Genomic DNA, 22,808 nt, shown 5'->3' on the forward strand with positions numbered 1-22,808 from the left:
CCCACGGGGTTACTAAGGGGCCCACATGGGTTACATGGGTTACTAAGGGGCCCACATGGGTTACTAAGGGGCCCACATGGGTTACTAAGGGGCCCACATGGGTTACTAAGGGGCCCACATGGGTTACTAAGGGGCCCACTGGGTTACTAAGGGGCCCACATGGGTTACTAAGGGGCCCACATGGGTTACTAAGGGGCCCACATGGGTTACTAAGGGGCCCACATGGGTTACTAAGGGGCCCACGGGGTTACTAAGGGGCCCACATGGGTTACTAAGGGGCCCACGGGGTTACTAAGGGGCCCACATGGGTTACTAAGGGGCCCACATGGGTTACTAAGGGGCCCACATGGGTTACTAAGGGGCCCCCATGGGACTGGTTAGGGGAATACACTTGCCCATATGGTGCCCAGCATCTGAGACTTGGGGGCAGTTTCTCTTTCCCTGTAATACATCTTCCTGGGATTTCTGCTTCTGTATATACAGTGTGTATAAGTGCAAGCTGATCCACCCTTGCTGGGTTATAGAGTATAAAGGAATCCATCGCTGAACCTTGGGTCGCTATATGTTGCTGGACTACAGCTCCCAGAAGGCTTCAAGATAGGGTCAAAGCATGCTGGGAGTTGTAGTCCTGCAATGTTTGTCTCAAGGTTAAGAAATTGGGCTACAGGGCATTACCACCAGTAACTCTCCGACTTGTATTACATAACTGCCAGTGAGCTTTGCCTTGTGTTTAGTCAATGGGCTGGCAGCACAGGAGCGTGCCCAGGTCTGAACTGGGACTCATAATAGGCCCTGGCATTCGAAGTACACAGAGACAAACAGCCCCCCCAGCAGCCCAATAAATAGTGAGTGTCTATGGCACCTTATAGCAGCCCCTCTGGCATTTGCCTGAACCCACAGATTGCCAGTCTGGGCCTGATTTTCAGTACACAGAGGCCCAAACAGCCCCCCCATAGGCCCAATAAATAGTGAGTGACTATGGCACCTTACAGCAAACCCTCTGGCATTTGCCTGAACCCACAGATTGCCAGTCTGGGCCTGATTTTCAGTACACAGAGGCCCAAACAGCCCCCCCATAGGCCCAATAAATAGTGAGTGACTATGGCACCTTACAGCAAACCCTCTGGCATTTGCCTGAACCCACAGATTGCCAGTCTGGGTCTGATTTTCAGTACACAGAGGCCCAAACAGCCCCCCCCCCACCAGCCCAATAAATAGTGACTGTCTATGGCATCTTACAGCAGCCCCTCTGGCATTTGCCTGAACCCACAGATTGCCAGTCTGGGCCTGATTTTCAGTACACAGAGGCCCAAACAGCCCCCCCCATAGGCCCAATAAATAGTGAGTGTCTATGGCACCTTACAGCAGCCCCTCTGGCATTTGCCTGAACCCACAGATTGCCAGTCTGGGCCTGAGCATGCTCAGTAGCGTGCAGGGGAATAGCGTCCCACTGGGTATGGTATTGCTATGTCTCACTGTATATAAAGTGTTCTATTATATTATCAGGGCCTGAACTACTTGCAGGACCAGAGGACTAAACCTAAATAAGAGTCTTCTGATAAAATACTGGCCTTCCTATCTGCTTTGTTTTATTAACATTGGCATCAGGGCTGGGCCTCAAACCCTAGAAATGCCCCATGAAAGATGCCCACTAGGGCCATCTGTGGGTATCTTTCATGGGGCATTAGGTAGGGTGCAGGTTTTTGCCTAAGTACCATTTATACTTTGCACGCCTATTTATATCGCCCCAGTTCCAATGCACATAGAATTCCAACAAAGTGGTTGGGCTTTGAGCCAAAAGGCCCTGATCCCCTGATGACTGTCCCTTGGTACCCTGCCTGGGTACCCTGCCTGGGGTGCAGCAGCTTCTTGCCTAAAACTATTTTTTCAAAAGGTGAATATTTACACTTCCATGCCAGTCTGCCTTCTGGAGCAGAGTCCTTAATAGGTTAACAGTCCCTTTACGGTCCCTGCCATTTTCTCCAGCTGGCACACTCACAGTGAATGAAAAAGGACTGTGGGTTTTATGCCCATTACTTACCAGTATATCTGTCTATCTCAGTGGGAGAGGCGCTCGGCCATGGCTGGTTCATCAGATCCCCATTGCTGATGTCACAGGAAGGTTTACGCCAGGGGTCCTCAAACTACGGCCCACGGGCCAGATACGGCCCCACAGTTATTTACCCGGCCCCCCACCCCTGCTGCCTCCTCCCTAGCTAGTACCTGCGTTTGGCGTTCTCCTCTGCCCCAGCACATCACTCGTAACCCCCTCCCCAATACTTACCACTCCCCGCTGGCTCTCGGGTAGGAGAGCAGTATTTATTTGCGAGTGGGTGGGGGGCCCTTTCCGAAGATTTTTTTTGTGGCTTGGCCCAGCTGTGAGTATTTAGGGGCCACTGCCAGTGATAGGCCAACTTATAGTCCAGCCCCCCAACAGTCCGAGGGACCATGAATTGGCCCCGTTTAAAAAGTTACCTGGTTTACGCATTCTTAGTTATTGTATTTCAGCTGGCCAAGTGCCCAAAACCAGCACCGACCATGTGATGATTTGGGGGCTTTGGCATGCCGTCGTGCTGCCTGGTAGGCATTTACTAGGTTTGGCCTGGTCTACTAAACAAAGATACTGAAAGGAATCTTGGGTTGGCAAAAAACCTTTATAAACACCAATTGCCAGTGCACAATATACAGGTAGTTTCTACCGAATGTATTTATTATAATTATCCATATATAAATATATTCCAGCTGTGCCCTACAGCACCTATGAATCGTATATATATTCTAACAGTCTTAGTGCATCAGTTTATTTATATAAATGATCAGTTACTGTAGGTTATATTTACATTTCCCTTTTGCTGGGTGTGGAGTGACGGCGCGGCAAACTAGTCCCTGGAGGCTGCAGAACTACAACAATCAGAAGGGATACTGGGAGTTGTAGTACAACAACATGATGTAGTGTATACAGATACGTGTCTGAGGTAGTTCATTTTCCGTATCCCTAGCAAGAGTATACTTGTGGTCTGATTGCAGTTGGTCTTTGATCTTTCTGTGCTGCCTTATTCACGCCAGTAACCTAATATAGCATTGGGCCATTTTAAGCTTCTTCCTGGTCATTATTCTGGCACTGATGGCCCTAATCTGGTAGGTAGGATTAGTGACCCTAGCAACTAGACAGCATATTGGAAAAGGACTGCAAGGAGAATAGAAGCCTGATATTAACAAAGAGCAAGGGGCAGCAAGTCTAGCAGCCAGATATGCCAGCTGCCAACCTGCTGGTATTGGGGGCAGAGCCTACTTTGGGGGGTATCTGATTGGTGTGGTTGGCAAAGGGGTCCTGTGCAGGGACCCTAGGTGCAACTGTTGGCTTTCTTTTTTCTAAAGGCTTGACCGATTCAGCAGCTTATCTGCCCCTGTATGGGGACCCCCGATTCAGCAGCTTATCTGCCCCTGTATGGGGACCCCCGATTCAGCAGCTTATCTGCCCCTGTATGGGGACCCCCGATTCAGCAGCTTATCTGCCCCTGTATGGGGACCCCCGATTCAGCAGCTTATCTGCCCCTGTATGGGGACCCCCGATTCAGCAGCTTATCTGCCCCTGTATGGGGACCCCCGATTCAGCAGCTTATCTGCCCCTGTATGGGGACCCCTGATGGCCCTACTGACCAACATCTGGCCAAAAATCAACCAGTGTCGATCGGCAGGTTTGATTTTTTAGTTGATTTGGGGAACACATCGGCTTACTGATGCAGTCCTTGCTCTGACCACTCCTACCTCTGTCATTGCAATGTGATCATTTGACCCTAGGGCCAAATTAGCCCAATATCACCTACCTTAGGTGGCCATATAGGGGAAAGATCTGCTCATTCGTGGATCCCAACAAACAAGCAAATCTTACAATGTATGGCCACCTTAATACATCTGCCGAAGGGTTCAGATACAAATAATAGCCCCCACTGCCAGCCCCTAGAACCCCATCTTCCCGAGGCACCACTATGCAGACATACACTGAGCACATGAAGTTAGTTATGTTAAATGACAGACCGGCACATAGAATATACAAGGAAATGTATATTTATATATGTACCATAACAGACACAGGCACAGGCACAGACATTAACATGGCTATGGGAGGGTTAAAATGACAGCTCCCTTGGCCGGGGTGTTAACCATTTAAAGTTCTTTATTCTCAGTCTCTAATAACAAAATCCCCATTTGTTTCTCAAACCCAACCGTTCCCATCCCAAGCAGGATTGCACTCAATCGCATACGGGGAGCACAATGAAGCGGTTATGGTGCTGGTGTTACGACTTGGGATTGAGGCACACACACAGCAAACGAGGGGAGGGGACAGCGGCTCACACTCACACTCAAAACTAAGCGCACAGACGGGTCACCTACGCGCACTCACAATGCTGGTTTCTTTGGTAGTGTTTTGTCAGTATCAGTCATAAAGTTCTGAACTGGTTCTGATTGTCCAACGCTCCATATGAGACGGCGACAGAGGCGGCGAAGGCAGGAAAGGCAGCAGCAAGTATGGAGGAGTGATTCGATATAGAAGCAGTAAGGCACCAGAATCATTATCCATCGTCATGCCAACGGTAACATCCTTCATTGATTAAATTTATGCAGCTGTGACCCAAAATAAAGATAAAAACCAATGATATGCACTTCCTTTCATATGATTTTCCTTTGCATTGTTCTTTAGATGCTTGAAAAAAAGAACATTCTACTGCTCCGATTGGATAGAGGTCAGTCTAACACTCTAATTGGCTACAGGGTGGTCAAGACCTGTGCCTATTATAATAGTTTTCTGATTGGCTGCTAGATCTGTGGCCATTGTAATGCTAAATAAAGATAAAAACAAATGATATGCACTTCCTTTCATATGATTTTCCTTTGCATTGTTCTTTAGATGCTTGAAAAAAAGAACATTCTACTGCTCCGATTGGATAGAGGTCAGTCTAATGCTCTTATTGGCTCCAGGGTGGTCAAGCCCTGTGCCTATTATAATAGTTTTCTGATTGGCTGCTAGATCTGTGGCCATTGTAATGCCTTTTTCACATATACCCAGTTATATAACTTAATGTGAGAATGCTCTTTTAAATTTACATTCAATATTTTCATGATATGAGCAGTTTTACACTTCTAATATCATGAATGTGTAACAGGAGGGACCTTCCTCAGCTCAGATTAATCGCTTTTGTTATCTTCAAGGGGTGGTTCACCTTTAAATTAACCTTTAGTTGTAATATAGTGATGTGCGGGCCGGCCCAAACCCGCCCGACCCACAGGTAAACCACACCCTTTGAAAGTGGCAGGTAAGTTTGGGTTGAACTCTTCCTTCCGCTCTCCCTACCCACGACCTAAGACTGACGGCTTCTGGATAGTTCAGTTTATAGCAGCGTGCCTGCCCTGCCCCTATCGTGATGTCAGAGATGGGCAGGTCCAGCTTGGGTCTATCAATAGAGGGGACTTGTCGGGTAGGGTAGGGTTTGGGGCTGGAACTGGACGGATTAGGGCCAGGAGGAGTTCGACCTGCACATCACTATTCTAATACTAATACTTTGCCTTTTTGTTCAGCAGCTCTCTAATTTGGCGTTTTAGCAGCTATCTGGTTGCTAGGGTGCAGTGTAGCTTAGCAACCAGTCAGTGACCCACATCAGGAGATGCTTCCTGCATCAGGAACCTAAGCTTCTGCCATACAGGTATATGGTTAGGTACACGCCCCTTTTAATAGTCCTCTGAATGTGTACTGAATTATTTAAACCTATGACTGGTTTAAGAATGTTGTGATTGGCTAGAGGAAGGTTTAGATCTGTTTCCCGTCTAAAAATGCTCTGACCTCAGGCTACGCACCTCACTGGTTACGAGAGTCCTCTTGTATAGTGCATCTTTGGCCGCCTCCTAAGAAAACAAAAGAACGTTATAAATGAGGCACAGGAAATGTTTCATGCCTTAATAAAGGGGAAATACGTTCTAAATATGAGTACAGTCACAAAGCATCTCTACAGGGGCGTAAACTTGATTTACTTATCTTGAAAATCCATTGGAAAACATTTATAAACAAATGATTGGTTGGCAGCCAAGTACCATCACTTACCCTATTCCCCTCCTGTCCGAGGCGCCGTGCAGCGTCCCCATAAAACTGAAGGTAGCGTTCCAGCTGGCGCACATATTCTGAGAGAGAGGGGCACAGGGTTAAAAAGGGGGCAGGCAGAAGTATATAGATGGTGGGGAGGCTAAAGGGGGAGGGAATAATGGACATCAGGAGGGAATAACTTGGTTGGCCAAGGGCAAAACCAACAAGATGGAGATATGAAGGTACTGGAGAGAGAGTGCAGAAGCTACAAGAGACTTGGGGACTGAGGCCTAAAAAAGACTGTGATTGGAAATGAAAATGGGAGATACAGTAAGGAAATTGTTTGCAGCAATCAGGGTTGCCACCCAGCCAGTATCTGACCAAACTGCCAGCTAGGGTCGATGCCACAGATTTAGCAGCAATATAGCTTCCGGTAATTTTGTAAGGCTGATGCAACACCAGGCGTATGGTGTATATTTTCGGCAAGCTAAAAACCGCTTGACGAAAATATGCGCCATACGCACCATATGCCCCCTACCCGGAATGAATGGAATACGCTCGGGTGCAGGCACATGTAGCCGATATCTGCATAAAAACGCAAGAGAATGCAAAGTCTCATTCATTCACGTGCAGGCACAGGAAGGAGCGTATGGCGCCATACGCCTGGTGTGGCATCAGCCTAAGGGTGGCAACCCTTTCTATAATCCCTACCTTCCCCAACTCTCTCTGCCACAGATACCTCCCTTTTATATAAAGACCAGCTTCTGCCCCGCCTATTCCCCCCCATCCACCCATTCCTCTGCCTAACACAGGGATCCCCAACCTTTTATACTCGTGAGCCACATTCAATTGTAAAAAGAGCCGGGGAGCAACACGAGCATTAAAAAAAGTTCACTGGGCCGTGATTGGTTAACTGGTAGCCCTTATGTGGACTGGCAGCCTATAGGAGACTCTGTTTGGCAGTACAAATAGTTTTTATGCAACCCACACCTTGTGTCTCAACCCTTTCTCCTTGTAGATTGTAAGCTCTTTTGGGCAGGGCTCTCTTCAGCTCTTGTATCGGTTACTGATTGCTTTATATGTTACTCTGTATGTCCAATGTATGTAGCCCACTTATTGTACAGCACTGCGGGATATGTTGCCGCTTTATAAATAATAATAAGGAATTCAGAAATAAGCCCCTGATTTGAGGCCACTGGGGGCAACATCCAAGGGGTTGGTGAGAAATGTGTTGCCCCTGAGCAACTGGTTGGGGATCACTGGCCTAACATGGCTATTTTCACGCCCCCAAGTGATGTTACTACCTGCGTCCCCCCAACCTAAAGTCAGTAATAAAAGAAAAAAAGATAACAACCCTAGCTGCAATGAGAAAAAGTGATTGTTTGGAGACAGAATGGGGAATACAGGAACATCAGGGTACACGGTCTCCTCTCACCGGCTCGAGCTGAAGGTCCACCTTGCCTCAAAAACTGTATTTGTTGCTGGCTGCGCCGGGTAATATCATTAATCTGCCCAACGAGGTCATCAGGGGCTGCACGGTGCTGCTGCTTGTACGAATGCATCTGGTCCGGGAGAGAGAAAGATGGACTCAGTGGGGAACAAGGGGAGAGAGGAAGTTCATGGTTCTGGTTCCAGGTCCGGCGCAGAAACACTGACCTTTTTCTCCAGTTTCTCCTTCTCGTATGCCAGAACAGTCAGACTGTGAAGATTCTGTGTGCTGAAACATAGGAGAGGGAGGTGAGTGTCTGTGTGTGTATATGGGGCCGCAATGCAAACTCATAACATCACCGCACTCACCTTCCGCCTGTGGGTTTTACTGGAGCTGTCTGTTTAGGTTTTGGAGCAGATACCTGCGAAAAAGCAATCAATGAGGGGTTCAGGCTACAGACATTATTAATATACAAAAGACACAAGTTCTAGGATGGCGCACCAGCTTTATTCAAAGCTGTTTAACAAACCCATCTCGTTTTGGCCCTTGGGGGCTGAAACGCGTTGGGTTTGCTAAATGGGCTTTAAATAGATTTTGCACATTTTTTTCTTAACAAGTGTCCTGTATTTATTGATACACAAATGACTATAGGATTTATAATAAGGGTGTGTTTGTAAAAGGATTACAGTTACGGCCATATTACCGGAGGCAAGGTGATGGGGTCTATAACCAGCCATTTCTCAGTGGTGCTGCTGAGCTGTTGCGATGAGAGGGGCTCCCGGATTCTGACGATCACCTCTAGCTTTCCCCCTGTGGTTTTGCGACCGTCCATCACCTGAGGGAGAAATATCCTGTCACACAACAGTGAGCAGAGAAAGAAGGAGAAAGCCTGGGGGTGCAGGAGATGCACAGTAATGCAGTAAAGAGAGGTCAAGGGCAAAGCAGAATAAGGATGAGAGGAGGAATAATGATAAAAAGGTAACAGGAGTAAAGGTGGCCATATAGGGCCGATTGTAGCTGCCGATATGGGTCCCTTTGACCGATTCGGCAGCTTATCGGCCCGTGTAGGGGCAGAAACGACGGCCATACCCGACCGATATCTGGCCTGAAATTGGCCAGATATCGATTGGGCAGGTTAAAAGATTTAGTCGGATTGGGGACCACATCGGCTCGTTGATGCGGTCCCCAAACCAACTGCCCCATTGCTGCCAATATAATTCGATCGTTTGGCCCCCACCCATAGGTGGGGATATCAGGAGAAGATCCGCTCGCTTGGCGACCTCGCCAGGCGAGCGGATCTTCACGTGTATGGTCACCTTAAAGGGGCAGACAAGGCAATATAAACCAGCATCACGGACATGGCAAGTACCTCCATTATGTCCCGGATTTCGCAGCTGCCCTCCAGAGCTTCCAGTTTGAGAAGTGAAGTCCCCAGCAGACGGTCTGACTTAAAAAGACCCCTGGTGACATAGTCACAAAGTTATTGAACTGGGTGAAATATAGTGCAATGCACACAAACACTATAAGCTCCGGATACACTGCTATTCAGGGGTGACTAACAAAATCAGAACCTACTGGCATAGTCACAGGATCTCTGCAGCTCAGCCCTGACAGTGGAAATTGATTGGGACAGAATATATATACAGGTATGAGACCTGTTATCCAGAATGCTCGGGACCTGGGGTTTTCTGAATAAAGGATCTCCATAACTTAAGTCTACTAAAAATAATTTAAATACTAAATAAACCCAATAGGACTGTTCTGCCCCCAATAAGGGGTAATTATATCTTAGTTGGGATCAAGTACAGGTACTGTTTTATTATTACAGAGAAAAGGGAATCATTTAACCATGAAATAAACCCAATAGGGCTGTTCTGCCCCCAATAAGGGGTAATTATATCTTAGTTGGGATCAAGTACAGGTACTGTTTTATTATTACAGAGAAAAGGGAATCATTTAACCATTAAATAAACCCAATAGGGCTGTTCTGCCCCCAATAAGGGGTAATTATATCTTAGTTGGGATCAAGTACAGGTACTGTTTTATTATTACAGAGAAAAGGGAATCATTTAACCATTAAATAAACCCAATAGGGCTGTTCTGCCCCAATAAGGGGTAATTATATCTTAGTTGGGATCAAGTACAGGTACTGTTTTATTATTACAGAGAAAAGGGAATTCATTTTTAAAAATTAGAATTATTTACTTATAATGGAGTCTATGGGAAATGGCCTTTCCGTAATTAAGGGATCCCATACCTGTACAACAGTCACATCTACAGAAGATGTCTGCATGATACAGAAACAATGGGAAGCCCTACAGCTCAGCCCTGACAATGGCACCGACCTGGAATAGAAGCTATGGGAAAAGGCCACATGATCCTTGCAGCTCAGCCCTGACAATGGTGATAACATGGAAAAGGAGCCATGGGGAATGGGCATAGCCACATGATCCCTGCAGCTCAGCCCTGATGATTATTATTAACATTTATTTATAAAGCGCCAACATATCCCGCAGCGCTGTACAATAAGTGGGTTTCATACATTGGACATACAGAGTAACATATAAAGCAATCAATAACCGATACAGGAGGTGAAGAGAGCCCTGCCCAAAAGAGCTTACAATCAAGTGCCTGGAATAAAAGCCTTGGACACACAGACACAGTGCATTGGTGAATAATTACCCCTTCTGAATGATCTCAAATTTGATCCCCTTCGCTTGGATAGCTCTCTTGAGACCCCTGTGATTTCGGTTTATATGTAGTGTGAATTTCTCCTTAAACACTGCAATTAGAAAGACACAGCATTAAATATCTCCTCCTGACTGTGCGCCAGTGTGCCTGTACCTGTAGCACTCTCACCTGGGGAATTGCTGCTCTTTATCACATTTGTTTTGTCCTTCTGGGCCTCCTCCTGGAATAGGAGACAAGGCAACGTTATCCAAGGCACAGCCAACTAGGTGCAGAGCCGACAGAAGGTTGCACAGAGCAGCATGGAAAATACAGGGCATGGAAATGCAGTTCAGCATTGCAATGAATGTGGCCAATCAAAGCAATGGCTGAATGAGAAGCAGGGCAAACTGATAAACACAGATGTAGCATCATAGAACCTGGACAAATGAGTCTGATGAAATGAAAGACCCTCGCTGCCTGTTGGGCCGATGCCTGAACAGCACTGCCCCCTATCAAAGGACTTCGGTGGGATTTTGGGAGTAGTATTTCTTCTCTAACAAACATACAGGGTGGTTGGAGAGGTTAACAGAAGCTCTACTTATAGGACTGGATCAACAGGATGGATCTGTGAGCAGTATCAGCGAATGGCGAGAAGAAAAGAAGTGCCAAGGTAGCTTCTTCATTTCCCAGTGTGCCACAGCCATGTGACCTTGGATATCCCACCCCTCCCAGCAGCTGATCAAAAGAACAATGGGAAGGGAGCAAGATAGCAGCTCCCAGTAGGTATCAGAATAGCACTCAATAGTAAGAAATAAAAGTCCGGCTTGGGACTCCTCCAGTTACATGGGAGTAGGAGAAACAATAGGTTAGCTGAAAGCAGTTCTAATGTGTAGCGCTGGCTGAAAGCTCAGACTCAGGCACAATGCACTGAGATGGCGCCTACACACCAATATTACAGCTACAAATACATTTGTTGGTTCAAGTATAAAAGGTTAAATGGCAGAGGGAATTATTTGCTGTGTAACAGTGTCATTTAGAAATAAAAAGTGCCCCATAAATATCATGACAGTATCCCTTTAAGTGCCAGAATATTTATCGCTGGAGAACATGAGGGACAGACATGAGAGATAAAAGCGTGCTGCAGGTACAACGCAATGTGCTCTAGAGAACCAGCTCTATATTTTATACACCACTCCCCACCAATCCATTCCGTGCTCCCCTCTCACCATACTGGGATAGGCAAACTCAAAGCGAACAAAAGTGTCCATATCATGGGGGGATGATCCTGAAAATACAGTGAGGGGTGAGACAGGGATCAGGGAGGAGAGTTTAGAAGAAAAAAAAATGTGTGTGAAACATAAACAGCCCCCCCCCCCAAAAAAAAAATAGAGAGAGTAAGTACCTGAGGGTATTGGCAGGTTGACTGCTTTGGCTACGATCACAACCAGATCCGAACTGCTGAGCTCTGGGAAGATCCTATATGGGGGGAAGTAAGGGAGATAAATTCTATCAAGCAGCTAAGGTATAAGAATCATTAGACCAAGCCCACTAAATGCACCTTCTAACCAAAATGGGCAGATGGGCGGCTAAAGAGCTGCACCCAACATGGGCAGATGGGCGGCTAAAGACCATGCACCTAACATGGGCAGATGGGCAACTAGAGAGCATGCACCCAACATGGGCAGATGGGCAACTAGAGAGCATGCACCCAACATGGGCAGATGGGCAACTAGAGAGCATGCACCCAACATGGGCAGATGGGAAGCTAAAGAGCATGCACCCAACATGGGCAGATGGGCAGCTAAAGAGCATGCAACCAAAATGGGCAGATGGGCAGCTAAAGAGCATGCAACCAAAATGGGCAGATAGGCAGCTAAAGAGCATGCACCCCACCACCCTGCTATGTCCCTTCCCCAGACCCGCTACCCAACCTGCACCCTCCGCCCTGCTATGGCCACTCCCCAGACCTGCTACCCAACCTGCACCTACCACCCTGCTATGGCCCCTCCCCAGACCTGCTACCCAACCTGCACCTACCACCCTGCTATGGCCCTTCCCAAGACTCGCTACACAGATTGCACCTTCAATGGGTTACCACCCGACCCACAGACATGCGAGACTGGAAGTGACATGACATACAAGATATCAGGCAAGAGCCCAGGGCAGGGAATGTTCATACTCACTTCATGATGTTAATAGTTCTCTCTTCAAAGTGATAGCCAGGCACAGGGAGACCCCTGGAATGAGCCTGCTTCAGCAATTCAATGTACTTCATGCACTCCTCTGCTAACTTCTCATACCTAGGGGGCGAGAGAGAGCACAAAGGAAATCACACACACAAAATTAGTATTCCTATGTAATTATCCTATTGGAGGAGGAATAACAGAAAAAGACAGTTCATTCATTATTAATTAATGGTTCATAAATCAATTTTTTTTTACTCACAATGAACCATTTTAGCTCTCAAATGGGGGTCACTGACCCAGGCAGCCATAAAACCTCTCTGAGGCTCCAATTTTATTGTTAGTACTACTTTTTTTTTTTATTACTGATCTCTCTATTCAGTCCCCCTAGAATATATATTCCAGTCTCTCATCCAAGCAACTTCCTGGTATCTAGGATAAATTTGACCCTAGCAACCAAATTGCTACTGAAATTCCAAGCTGGAGAGCTGCTGAACAAAAAGCTAAATGATTCAAAAACCACAACAAATAAAAAACGAAGACCAATTGCAAAATCATCTCTCACTCTCTAGTCTACATGATACTAAAAGTGAAGTTAAGGGTGAATTACCGCTGTAATGGAACAACACTGAACACTAAAATACAGAATTGAGGATGACAAGGAGAAAGCAGGCAGAAGGCTTTAGTGAGAACCTACTTTGCCGTTTCGGTGATGTTTCCCAAGTGAGTGAATTGCCTGGAATAAGACACGCACATCTGCGAGAGAGACAGAAAGCTGGGGTCAGTTGGGCATTGCTATTAAATACTACTCAATATGTTAGTTAAAATATATGAATCCATTAAAAACAGTAGCCACCCCATAAAGCTTGCCTAACGCGTTTCATGCTTAATCAGCCCTTAATCATAGGCTCCAGGGGGGAAATTACACATACAGGCAGTATATATAGTAATCAAACCCCGCCCCTCCCTTAATTACAGTATGTTGTGACTTGTCATGTTTAAATTCTATATGTGGTATTTGCTTTATAGACTGATTGTTTATCTATTGCTTTTTTTTGTTTTAATAACTCCATTCTATGCAACCCCATAATGTGGATGTTTCATATCATGACTCTTTATTGAAATAGTATTAGAGCTGTATATATGCAACTTGTCAGTCAATGTGGTAGGGTTAATGATGTGTTATACATTGATTGCTTTTAATTAAGGCAGGGAAGGGGTTTGATTACTATATATACCACTTAGACTGTAAGCTCTATGTGGCAGGGACCTCCTTCCTACTGTGTCTCATACCACATGGCACTTACTCCCTGTGTATTTATATATTTATTTATTGTATTTATTATAACACTTGTCCTCCCTGTGTGTAACTGTGTATATTGTAAGATTGTACAGCGCTGCGTACCCTTGTGGCGCTTTATATGTATACCTACATACATACATACATACATATATATTTTTCTGTATGTGTAATTTTCCCTCTGGAGCCATTGTGCAAGATTTGGCTGAATACCAAACTAAATATTATGTTAGGGATGTACTGAATCAAGAATTTGGTTCGGGATTCGGCCATTTTCAGCAGGACTTGGATTCAGCCAAATCCACGCTCCTGGCTGAAACGAAACCAAATCTTTAAAATCACATGATTTTTCTTTAACCCTTCCTTATCCTAATTTACATATGTGAATTAGGATTTGGATTTGGTTCGGTATTCAACCAAATCTTTTACAAACAGGGGCGTTTGGGCCCCTCCTGGATGCCACCCCCCCCCCGCTCCCCAGCGCAGGAGCGGGTCCGGGGGCGGTCTGATCGCTAGTGCAGAGAGCGCAATTGCGCTCTCTGCACTAGAAGAGCTGAATTTCCTGTTTAAAAACCGGAAATTCGGCTCTTAAAGTTACCAGGAGCGGCTTTTTGCCGCCCCTTGTAACTGGGGCGCTTCTGCCGCCTGAGGCGAGTTTCTCAACTCGCCTCATGGCAGAAGCGCCCCTGTTTACAAAAGGATTTGGGGTTCAGCCGAATCCAAAAATAGTGGATTCGGTGCAATCACATGATTTTAAGAATTCAGATTGGCCAGAGGCATGGATTCAATTCTGAATCCTTCTGAAAAAGGCCGAATCTTGGCTGAATCCTGAACCGAATCCTGGATTTGGTGCATCCCTACATAATGGGAACATTCTGGCCTGGGACCTATTGCAAAGCTCACCTTACCTCATGTTGTTCTTTTAATTTTTCCATCAGTTGTTGGTACTTCTCAGTGTTGAGACTTCCTCCCCCTCTCCTCTGCTGATCCAGGCTGAAATCCGCTTCATTTATGGGTGCAGGAGGAACCTGAGAAAATCAGCATCGGAAATCAGTCGGGGTCTGAAGAGAGAATATTGTGCAGACAGAGCCGCGTGGGGCTTCTGAGTCAGGACCACTGTTACCTTGGTGATATCTACGGGCAATCCTCCGCGCGCTGCTTCTATCATGGGGTCCAGGCCCTTGGATTGGCGAAGGAAATTCTTGGCCCCCTCTAGGTCGCGCTGTTGTTTGGAGCGAAGGGCAGCGGCCAGAAGCTGCTTCCGTCTTCCCTCCAGAAAGTCAAGCTGCTGTTGTGCTACAAGAGAACACAGGGTGAGAAGTAAGCTTTACCAGAAAGGTCTATGTAAATACAGCCATAAGCACTCACAGAAAGTCCTCTATCAAAAGAAACACAGGATTTCTTGTCTCCTTTTTTCCTGTGCCCGAGTCTGCACAGCTCTCTCCTCTCTCATGCTCCCCCCTCCCATAAGAATGCTAAGAACTCCCCCTCCGTTAGGAATGTGTTATCTGAGCCAATTATGAGGCTTCTGGTCATTTTAGAAGGCGAAATATGGGGAGACTTAAGGGCACTATTGAGAGAACTGAAGGTATGCCTGTAGCTTGGGATTAACTCTTTATTAGCCTTTCCTTCTCCTTTAAAAGTACTTTTGTCAAAATTCACTTCTTGTTTCCCCCTATTCACTCCTTGCTTGCGTCAAACAAGAGTTAAAAATAGAGGTATACGAACCTTTACATCATAAGAAGTAACAGAGAAGAAGGAATCAAAGGGGGAAAAACCAGAGAAGTAAATGAAGGAGAATGTGGATGAACTGCAACACACACCTTTTCCAGACATTTTGGGACTCTTAGAAGGGGTAGCCTTGGGTGCTGCCTGCGGAGGTTGTCCTGCTGGCCTGGGATGTGGAGAAAGCTGAAATGAGACATAAGACAAGATTTTAGAGCTCAATAGGATATAATGAAGGTCAATAGCAGGACCAGTGCTGGTGGAGGAAGCTGAGCAGAAAACTTGTAGTCACTGTGACTTTAAATTCACATTTACCTATAAAAAGATAAACCCCATAATAGGCTTCCATTTCCCCACATACATTCATGCAAACCTCATCAGCATCAGTGAAAGATCAGCACAGAGAGAAGATTATGACAAACAGACCTTCTGTGGCTCTGTCGGCTTTTCACCCTCTTCGTCACTGTCGTCGTCGCCATCTCCTTCTTTCTGATTGGCCAGCCTCATGGCTGTCTCCAAAACTCCCACAATGCTTTGCTCCTGTGCTGATGGGTCAGATCCTTGAATTGGAGGAAATCCTATGAAAGGAAAAAGAAAAAAAAAAAAAGAAGTTCTAATACCCAACTTAAATCACAAAAAAAAGAGTCCCATGGCTGTGGGAAATTGTGCCGATGCCTCCGGTAATATGTGATTGGCCAAAAATTATATTAATGATATGGCTGGGATAGATGCATGGGATAAACAGAACAAATAATGCTACAGCGACCAATCCTGAAAAGTCCATCCCCAAATCTGGCTGCAAACAGACACCTTATGGGCTCACTAAACCCACCTGGTGGAACAGGAAGCTCTGCCAGATTCACCGCTTTCCCTGCTTTGTGGCTGCGGATGGCATCCTGGTATTGCTGTGATGAGACAAAACATATTACATATTCAGAAATATCAGCATACAAAACCCAACTGACAGTCTGGTCAGTTGTCTTTTATTACTTATCTTTCTATTCGGTCCCTCTACTACACTTACTCCATTTGCTTATTCAAACCACTGCCTGGTTGCTAGGGTAAACAAAACCCTAGCAACCAGATAGTTGCTGAAATACCAAATTGGGAAGCTGCTGAATAGAAAGCTACATTTAAGGTAAACTACCACTTCAACATACTGTGCAAGCAAGCCTAAAGGTTGCCATAAAACAGCATTCTAAGCAACTTTGCCATATACATTCATTGCATATTTGTAATGATTGGTTTTTGAGTTATTTGTATATATAATTGCTATTAAAAGCAGTGCTTGCCTGTCCTTTTCTTTTCCCTGCCCGGTGGCTCTGGCATATAAAACAAGGCAGAAGCCTGACAGACCTCACTTGCTGAAGGAGACTGAGCTTTGCAACATTGTTTAAAAAGAAACAGCCAGGAGTTCAGCAAATGCTGCTTTCAATAGCAATTACAAATAACTTTAAAAGCACCAATAATATTTAATTAACTCATATTGGAAAGTTGTTTAGAATTATGTTTTCTTTTATTAGGCAAAAAATAATTTTTGCCGTTGACATGTCCCATGTCCCTGTGAGTCCATTACCTTCACAATACGTTCATGCATGCGCGCTTTGCGGTCATCTCCCTTGCCCTTTGCCTGCTCTGCTGCACTGCGGTATCGATCCATCCTCTGCTGCAGAGCTTCTAGGGTGTCTCGTGGGGGTGGAGGGAGATCTGTAGAACAGGATAATGACATAACTAAGCCAACATGCAGAAAGGATAAGACAATCCAAAACAATAACACAAACATGGAATAAAAAGATTATAAAACAACAGGAGGATCGTGGGGAAGTGTAAGGCAATGGCAGTTCAGACAACACTCTGAATCAGTAACCACACTTACATACATTATTAATACACATCAAAATCAACATTGCCACTTCAAAGGAAACTAAAGGTATAATAGTGTTTTCAGGAGTAATTAAACCATATGTATTGAGTTTTTAAGAAAAGAAAAAATGGAAGAGATAATGAAATCAGGGCCTAGTCCTGTCAATGTGACTATAGTTTGTACCTTGTTTATCACATATTCACACTGCCCATCAATCTGGCCCTCCCTTTCTTAATCCTGCCCTGTGCGGCCCAACACAGTGGCCGGCCGTGGATATAATTAAGGTATAAATAAATGCATGATTGCCTGGATCCTAGCATCCAGAAAGCTGCTAATATTCCAAAATGGAGAGCAGCTAAATAACTCAAAACCCCCAATTAATAATATATATTATTACAATTATTATTGTTGAAAATAATTGATAAAATTATTATTGTTTAAAAATATAAACCAACTGCAAATTGGCTCAGAATATAAATATCTACATCATACTACAAGTAAATCTAAAGGTAAACTACCTGATTAAATTTGATTTTTGGGTTCCATTATATGCATTCTGTCAATGTGCAGGGCTGAGAAGGTTCTAGCACTCACCTGATGATGGAGAGGGACCTGTATTGACAGGAGACAGGGCAACTACTGGTTTATTGACAGGCAACTTGTCTGTAAGAGAAGTTAAGAAAAGTTATGTAGGCAGAAGTATGCAGACCAGAGATGCCTGAAAAGGAACATTAACCAGGAAATTATTAGCTTCAGACCAGTGTATGGAACAAGAAGGATGCAACATTTACCTGAGGATGTAGTGTGCATGGCATTTTCAGAAGTTGGAGCTGCCAATGGTTTATTTACCAGCATCTTGTCTGCAAGAGAAGTTACACAATGTCAAATGCTGATTGGCTGAGATCAGCAAATCCCTCTAGCAGGTTTCTTCTGTTGTTACCTGGTGGCGGGGGGAGGCTTTTTATATCCACTTTATCACCAGAGTCCATTGCCGAAAGCATTGGATCCAGGGACTGCAGTTGAAAAAAAGGAAATTCATTTTAGAGTTTTGTGATTATGAGGGAAAGAGACTCGGAGATTGAATATTCGGGAGGGTTACCTTGGCGATGCGGTAGTACTTGCTTGCCGTTTCCGTGTCCCCCTCACGCTTTTGCTGAAGAGCTGCCAGTTTATATTCTCTCTGGCGTTCCAGGACTCGTGCCCTGTCTTCATCTGACCCTGTGGGGACAGGGAACATGATCAAGTGAGGGCAGGTTTATCAAAATGTGAGATAAGAGTTCACCACAGAAAAAATCACCCACTCTTTATAAGTTCCTATGGGATTTTTAGAAGCGTATTTATCAGTGAATGAAAGTTGCAGTCCGCCATTTGATGAATACAGGAATAAAAAATGGGTTATTCTGTGGTGAGCTTCACAATTTGATAAAACTGCCCCATAGCCTTAAAAATCTTATATGTGTATGGCTAAAGGTGGGCATACACTGGAAGATCCACTCGCTTGGCAAGTTCAACAAACGAGCGGATCTTTTTCCTATATGCCCACCCACAGGTCAAATGATCAAATGAAAACGGTGGGCATAGGTGCCGTTGGATCAGAGACGGCATCAACAAGCCAATGCTGTCCCCGATCAGACAGAAAAATCATATCTGCCCAATCGAGATCTGGACGATTTCTCAGGTAGGTCCTTTGTTGGTGCCCATACAAAGGCAGATAAGCTGCCGCATTGGTCTAAAGGACCGATATAGGCACCTTAACCAACAGATCTAACCTATCTCCAACCTCCACCCCTCCAATATAATGCACCACCACCCTTCCACACAAAAGTGTCATGGCTGACCTGGGCTTGGGGCAGCGGGAGCAGGTAATGGTACTGCTGCTGGTGAGCTCACAGGTTTTGGAAGCGTCTGAGGTTTAGCAGGCACCTGGGGAGGTGGCCTTAGGGGTGCATGGGGCTTAGGGGGCCCCTGGAGCACGGGAGACACTGGCTGAGGTTTTAGGGGCTGATCTAACAAGGGTGCAGCTGGAGCAGTAACTGGCGCATTCTCTGTTTTTCCAACAGCCACTGGAGGAGGAATGTCCTCTGGAGATACAGATTTGCCCTTCTGAACCGAACGGATCAAGTCTTCTAATGTCTGTGGGAGAGAGGAGAGGATAAGTCTGCATACACACTAGTGAAGTTTCACTTGCACCCACTGCCGTAAGTGACTTATTTATCCACCCTGAAACATATCTCACCTTTACACCTCTCTCATATCTCCTGGCTTTGCTCGATTCTCCTCCTTGTTTGGCATTAGTTAGAGCATCTTTGTACATTGCCAAACGCTCAGTCAGTGTACCCTCCATCCCCCTTTCGGAAGATGGGGCGGCCTGAAGAAGGTTGTAAATGGTGAGCATGAAGCAAAGGGTGGGATGAACAGCGTATATAGACAGTTAGGGATAAGGACAAAGAAAAAGATCCACACAACAGAATAAGGGCAAAATCCAAATCCCATCATGAGAAAGAGGCCAAGCTATGATATGACGAAAGGAAAGAAGAGCAAGGAACTAGACCTAGCAGGGAGAAGGAGGCCATGCTTTATGTATAAAGCCAGGAAGGATGGAGAGATAAGACTTGAATGTGGGAACGACTAATAACAATAATAAAATAAACAGGTGAAATGATTAATAATCAGAGAAATATTGAAATAGTATTTAATAAACTATAACCTGACCTGTGGAGGAGGGGCTGCAACCTTGGGCTTCTCTTCAACTTCATCTCCCAAGACCTCATCCAACTCTGCCTGCAACAGAATTATAGTGAGAGATCATTAAAGGAAAACCGTGCAGAATCCTGCATTGTAATCTGTTTTTCCCATGGGGCTAGCCATATTCTTCATGTCCTAGGGTGCCAAAGCCATGTGACCTGTGTTCTGATAAACTTCAGTCTCACTTTACTGCTGTGCTGCAAGTTGGAGTGATATCCCCCCCCCTCACCCCCAGCAGCCGATCAGCAGAACAATGGGAAGGGAGCAAGATAGAAACTCCCAGTAGGTATCAGAATAGCATTCAATAGTAAGAAATCCAAGTCCGGCTTGGGACTCCTCCAGTTACATGGGAGTAGGAGAAACAATAGGTTAGCTGAAAGCAGTTCTAATGTGTAGCGCTGGCTCCTTCTGAAAGCTCAGACTCAAGCACACTTTACTGCTGCGCTGCAAGTTGGAGTGATATCCCCTCCCCCTCACCCCCAGCAGCCTATCAGCAGAACAATGGGAAAGGAGAGCAAGATAGCAGCTCCCAGTAGGTATCAGAATAGCACTCAACAGTAAGAAATCCAAGTCCGGCTTGGGACTCCTCCAATTACATAGGAGTAGCTGTAACAAGTAGCTGCTACTAATAGCTCTATTTGTCTTTACCCTAAGGGTGAACACACACTGAGCTACTAGTAGCAGCTACTTGTGGTGGCTACTGAAGCAGACAATGCGGATTATTTAAAGATAATTGCCTCTACCTCGTGTGTTTTAGCAGAGGCAATTCTCAGTATTCTCTATGGCAGGGTATTTTCTAGAGTTTAGTAGCCATGAAAAAGTAGCTGCTACTAGTAGCTCTGTGTGCCTTCACCCTAATACAGGTAGGAATAACATGCAGTGGCCTTACCAACAAGTCTTCATCGTCATCCAGTTCTTCTCCATCATCATCCTCGATGTCCTGCATACACAGAGCTGCCATCTTTTCAATAGCCTCCATAGGCAAAGGGGCTTGAGAAAGGAAATCATATGAGAAGGACTATCAGCCACCAATTCTGCATTACATTATTATTATCCTTTATTCTTATGTATAAGTTCTGCACTCACATTTCCCTTTTGGCTTTTCCTTGCCCTTAGATTGATGGCCACCAGTCAGAGCCAGAAGTTCTGCTTCCAAACTTCCATCGTCCTCAATATCGTCGTCATCGGTGGGGAAGCCTCCCAGCAGGAAAGGGGGCTGCAGGAAGCAAGAGAAAGCTTTGCCCATTGATACATAAATAAAAGGATCAAACTTTATTTGTTTACTGTATTAATTAAAGGAAAACTATACCCCAAACAATGTAGGTCTCTATAAAATATATTGCATAAACAGCTCATATGTAAATCCCTGCTTCATCTAAATAAACCATTTTCATATAAATATACTTTTTAACTAGTTTGTGCCATTGGGTAATCCTAAATACCGTGTTTCCCCGAAAATAAGACACTGTCTTATATTTTTTTAAGCTCCAAAATATGCACTAGGTCTTATTTTCAGGGGATGACTTATTTTTCTATGAAGAAAAATACAGTACACATTTTTTCCATCGTTTGGGCGAGAGGGACGGGGCGGGAGGGAAGAGACGGGGCGGGAGGGAAGGGACGGGGCGGAAGGGACGGGGCGGGAGGGACGGGGCGGGAGGGACGGGGCGGGAGGGACGTGGCAGGTTGGGCACTGCAGGAGGGACGGGGCAGGAGGGACGGGGCAGGTTGGGCACTGCAGGAGGGAAGGGGCAGGAGGGACGGGGCAGGTTGGGCACTGCAGGAGGGACGGGGCAGGAGGGACGGGGCAGGAGGGACGGGGCAGGAGGGACGTGGCAGGTTGGGCACTGCAGGAGGGACGGGGCAGGAGGGACGTGGCAGGTTGGGCACTGCAGGAGGGACGGGGCAGGAGGGACGTGGCAGGTTGGGCACTGCAGGTGGGACGGGGCAGGAGGGACGGGGCAGGAGGGAAGGGGCAGGAGGGACGGGGCAGGAGGGACGGGGCAGGAGGGACGGGGCAGGAGGGACGGGGCAGGAGGGACGGGGCAGGTTGGGCACTGCAGGAGGGACGGGGCAGGAGGGATGGGGCAGGAGGGAAGGGGCAGGAGGGACGGGGCAGGAGGGACGGGGCAGGAGGGACGGGGAAGGAGGGACGGGGAAGGAGGGACGGGGAAGGAGGGACGGGGAAGGAGGGACGTGGCAGGTTGGGCACTGCAGGAGGGACGGGGCAGGAGGGACGTGGCAGGTTGGGCACTGCAGGAGGGACGGGGCAGGAGGGACGGGGCAGGAGGGAAGGGGCAGGAGGGACGGGGCAGGAGGGACGGGGCAGGAGGGAAGGGGCAGGAGGGACGGGGCAGGAGGGAAGGGGCAGGAGGGAAGGGGCAGGAGGGATGGGGCAGGAGGGACGGGGCAGGAGGGACGGGGCAGGAGGGACGGGGCAGGTCGGGCACTGCTATTCTAGTTGCTGTACAGAAGGGATTTGGGACGGTATAAATTGATTTTGGCCACTTGTGTAGTAACCCATAGCAACCAGGAACTTTGTATATCAGGGAGTTGTATTAGTCATGGAGCCTGCTTGTTTCACCCATTGACCCAAAAACTACAGCAGAAGTAAAAATCTGTGTATAAATGAAACACAGGAATAACATTGATTCTCACCCTCTTGGCCGCCGGAGCCCCTTTTCCTCCCCCACGGACTTCTTTCCGACCGCTCATGGCTGCCCCAGCAGAGATACAATCCGATTATCCCGACTGAGAAGGCAGCTCTGCTGTAACCATAACACTTCCGCGTCCGCATCTGACGTGACAGCGGGGGA

The 22,808-nt window shown here is 46.4% G+C and overlaps 1 protein-coding gene across 1 annotated transcript; it reads right to left on the bottom strand.

Annotated features, from left to right (window-relative positions):
- Positions 1-4,159: 4,159 nt before the first annotated feature.
- cc2d1a (coiled-coil and C2 domain containing 1A) lies at positions 4,160-22,795 on the bottom strand. Its single transcript, NM_001126913.1, is given in 30 exon segments — positions 4,160-4,626; positions 5,854-5,901; positions 6,098-6,174; positions 7,512-7,638; positions 7,733-7,793; positions 7,874-7,926; positions 8,209-8,340; positions 8,875-8,965; positions 10,188-10,287; positions 10,365-10,416; positions 11,402-11,460; positions 11,578-11,651; positions 12,359-12,475; positions 13,056-13,114; positions 14,567-14,686; positions 14,782-14,954; positions 15,482-15,569; positions 15,810-15,961; positions 16,216-16,288; positions 16,960-17,090; positions 17,842-17,910; positions 18,039-18,107; positions 18,188-18,260; positions 18,347-18,465; positions 19,086-19,380; positions 19,484-19,615; positions 19,960-20,028; positions 20,882-20,982; positions 21,079-21,208; positions 22,651-22,795. Coding segments are annotated over 30 exon segments (2,922 nt in total). The 5' UTR covers positions 22,708-22,795; the 3' UTR covers positions 4,160-4,605.
- Positions 22,796-22,808: the final 13 nt, after the last annotated feature.

The sequence above is a fragment of the Xenopus tropicalis genome, chromosome 3 (assembly GCF_000004195.4).
Source record: "Xenopus tropicalis strain Nigerian chromosome 3, UCB_Xtro_10.0, whole genome shotgun sequence".
Classification (NCBI taxonomy): domain Eukaryota; kingdom Metazoa; phylum Chordata; class Amphibia; order Anura; family Pipidae; genus Xenopus; species Xenopus tropicalis.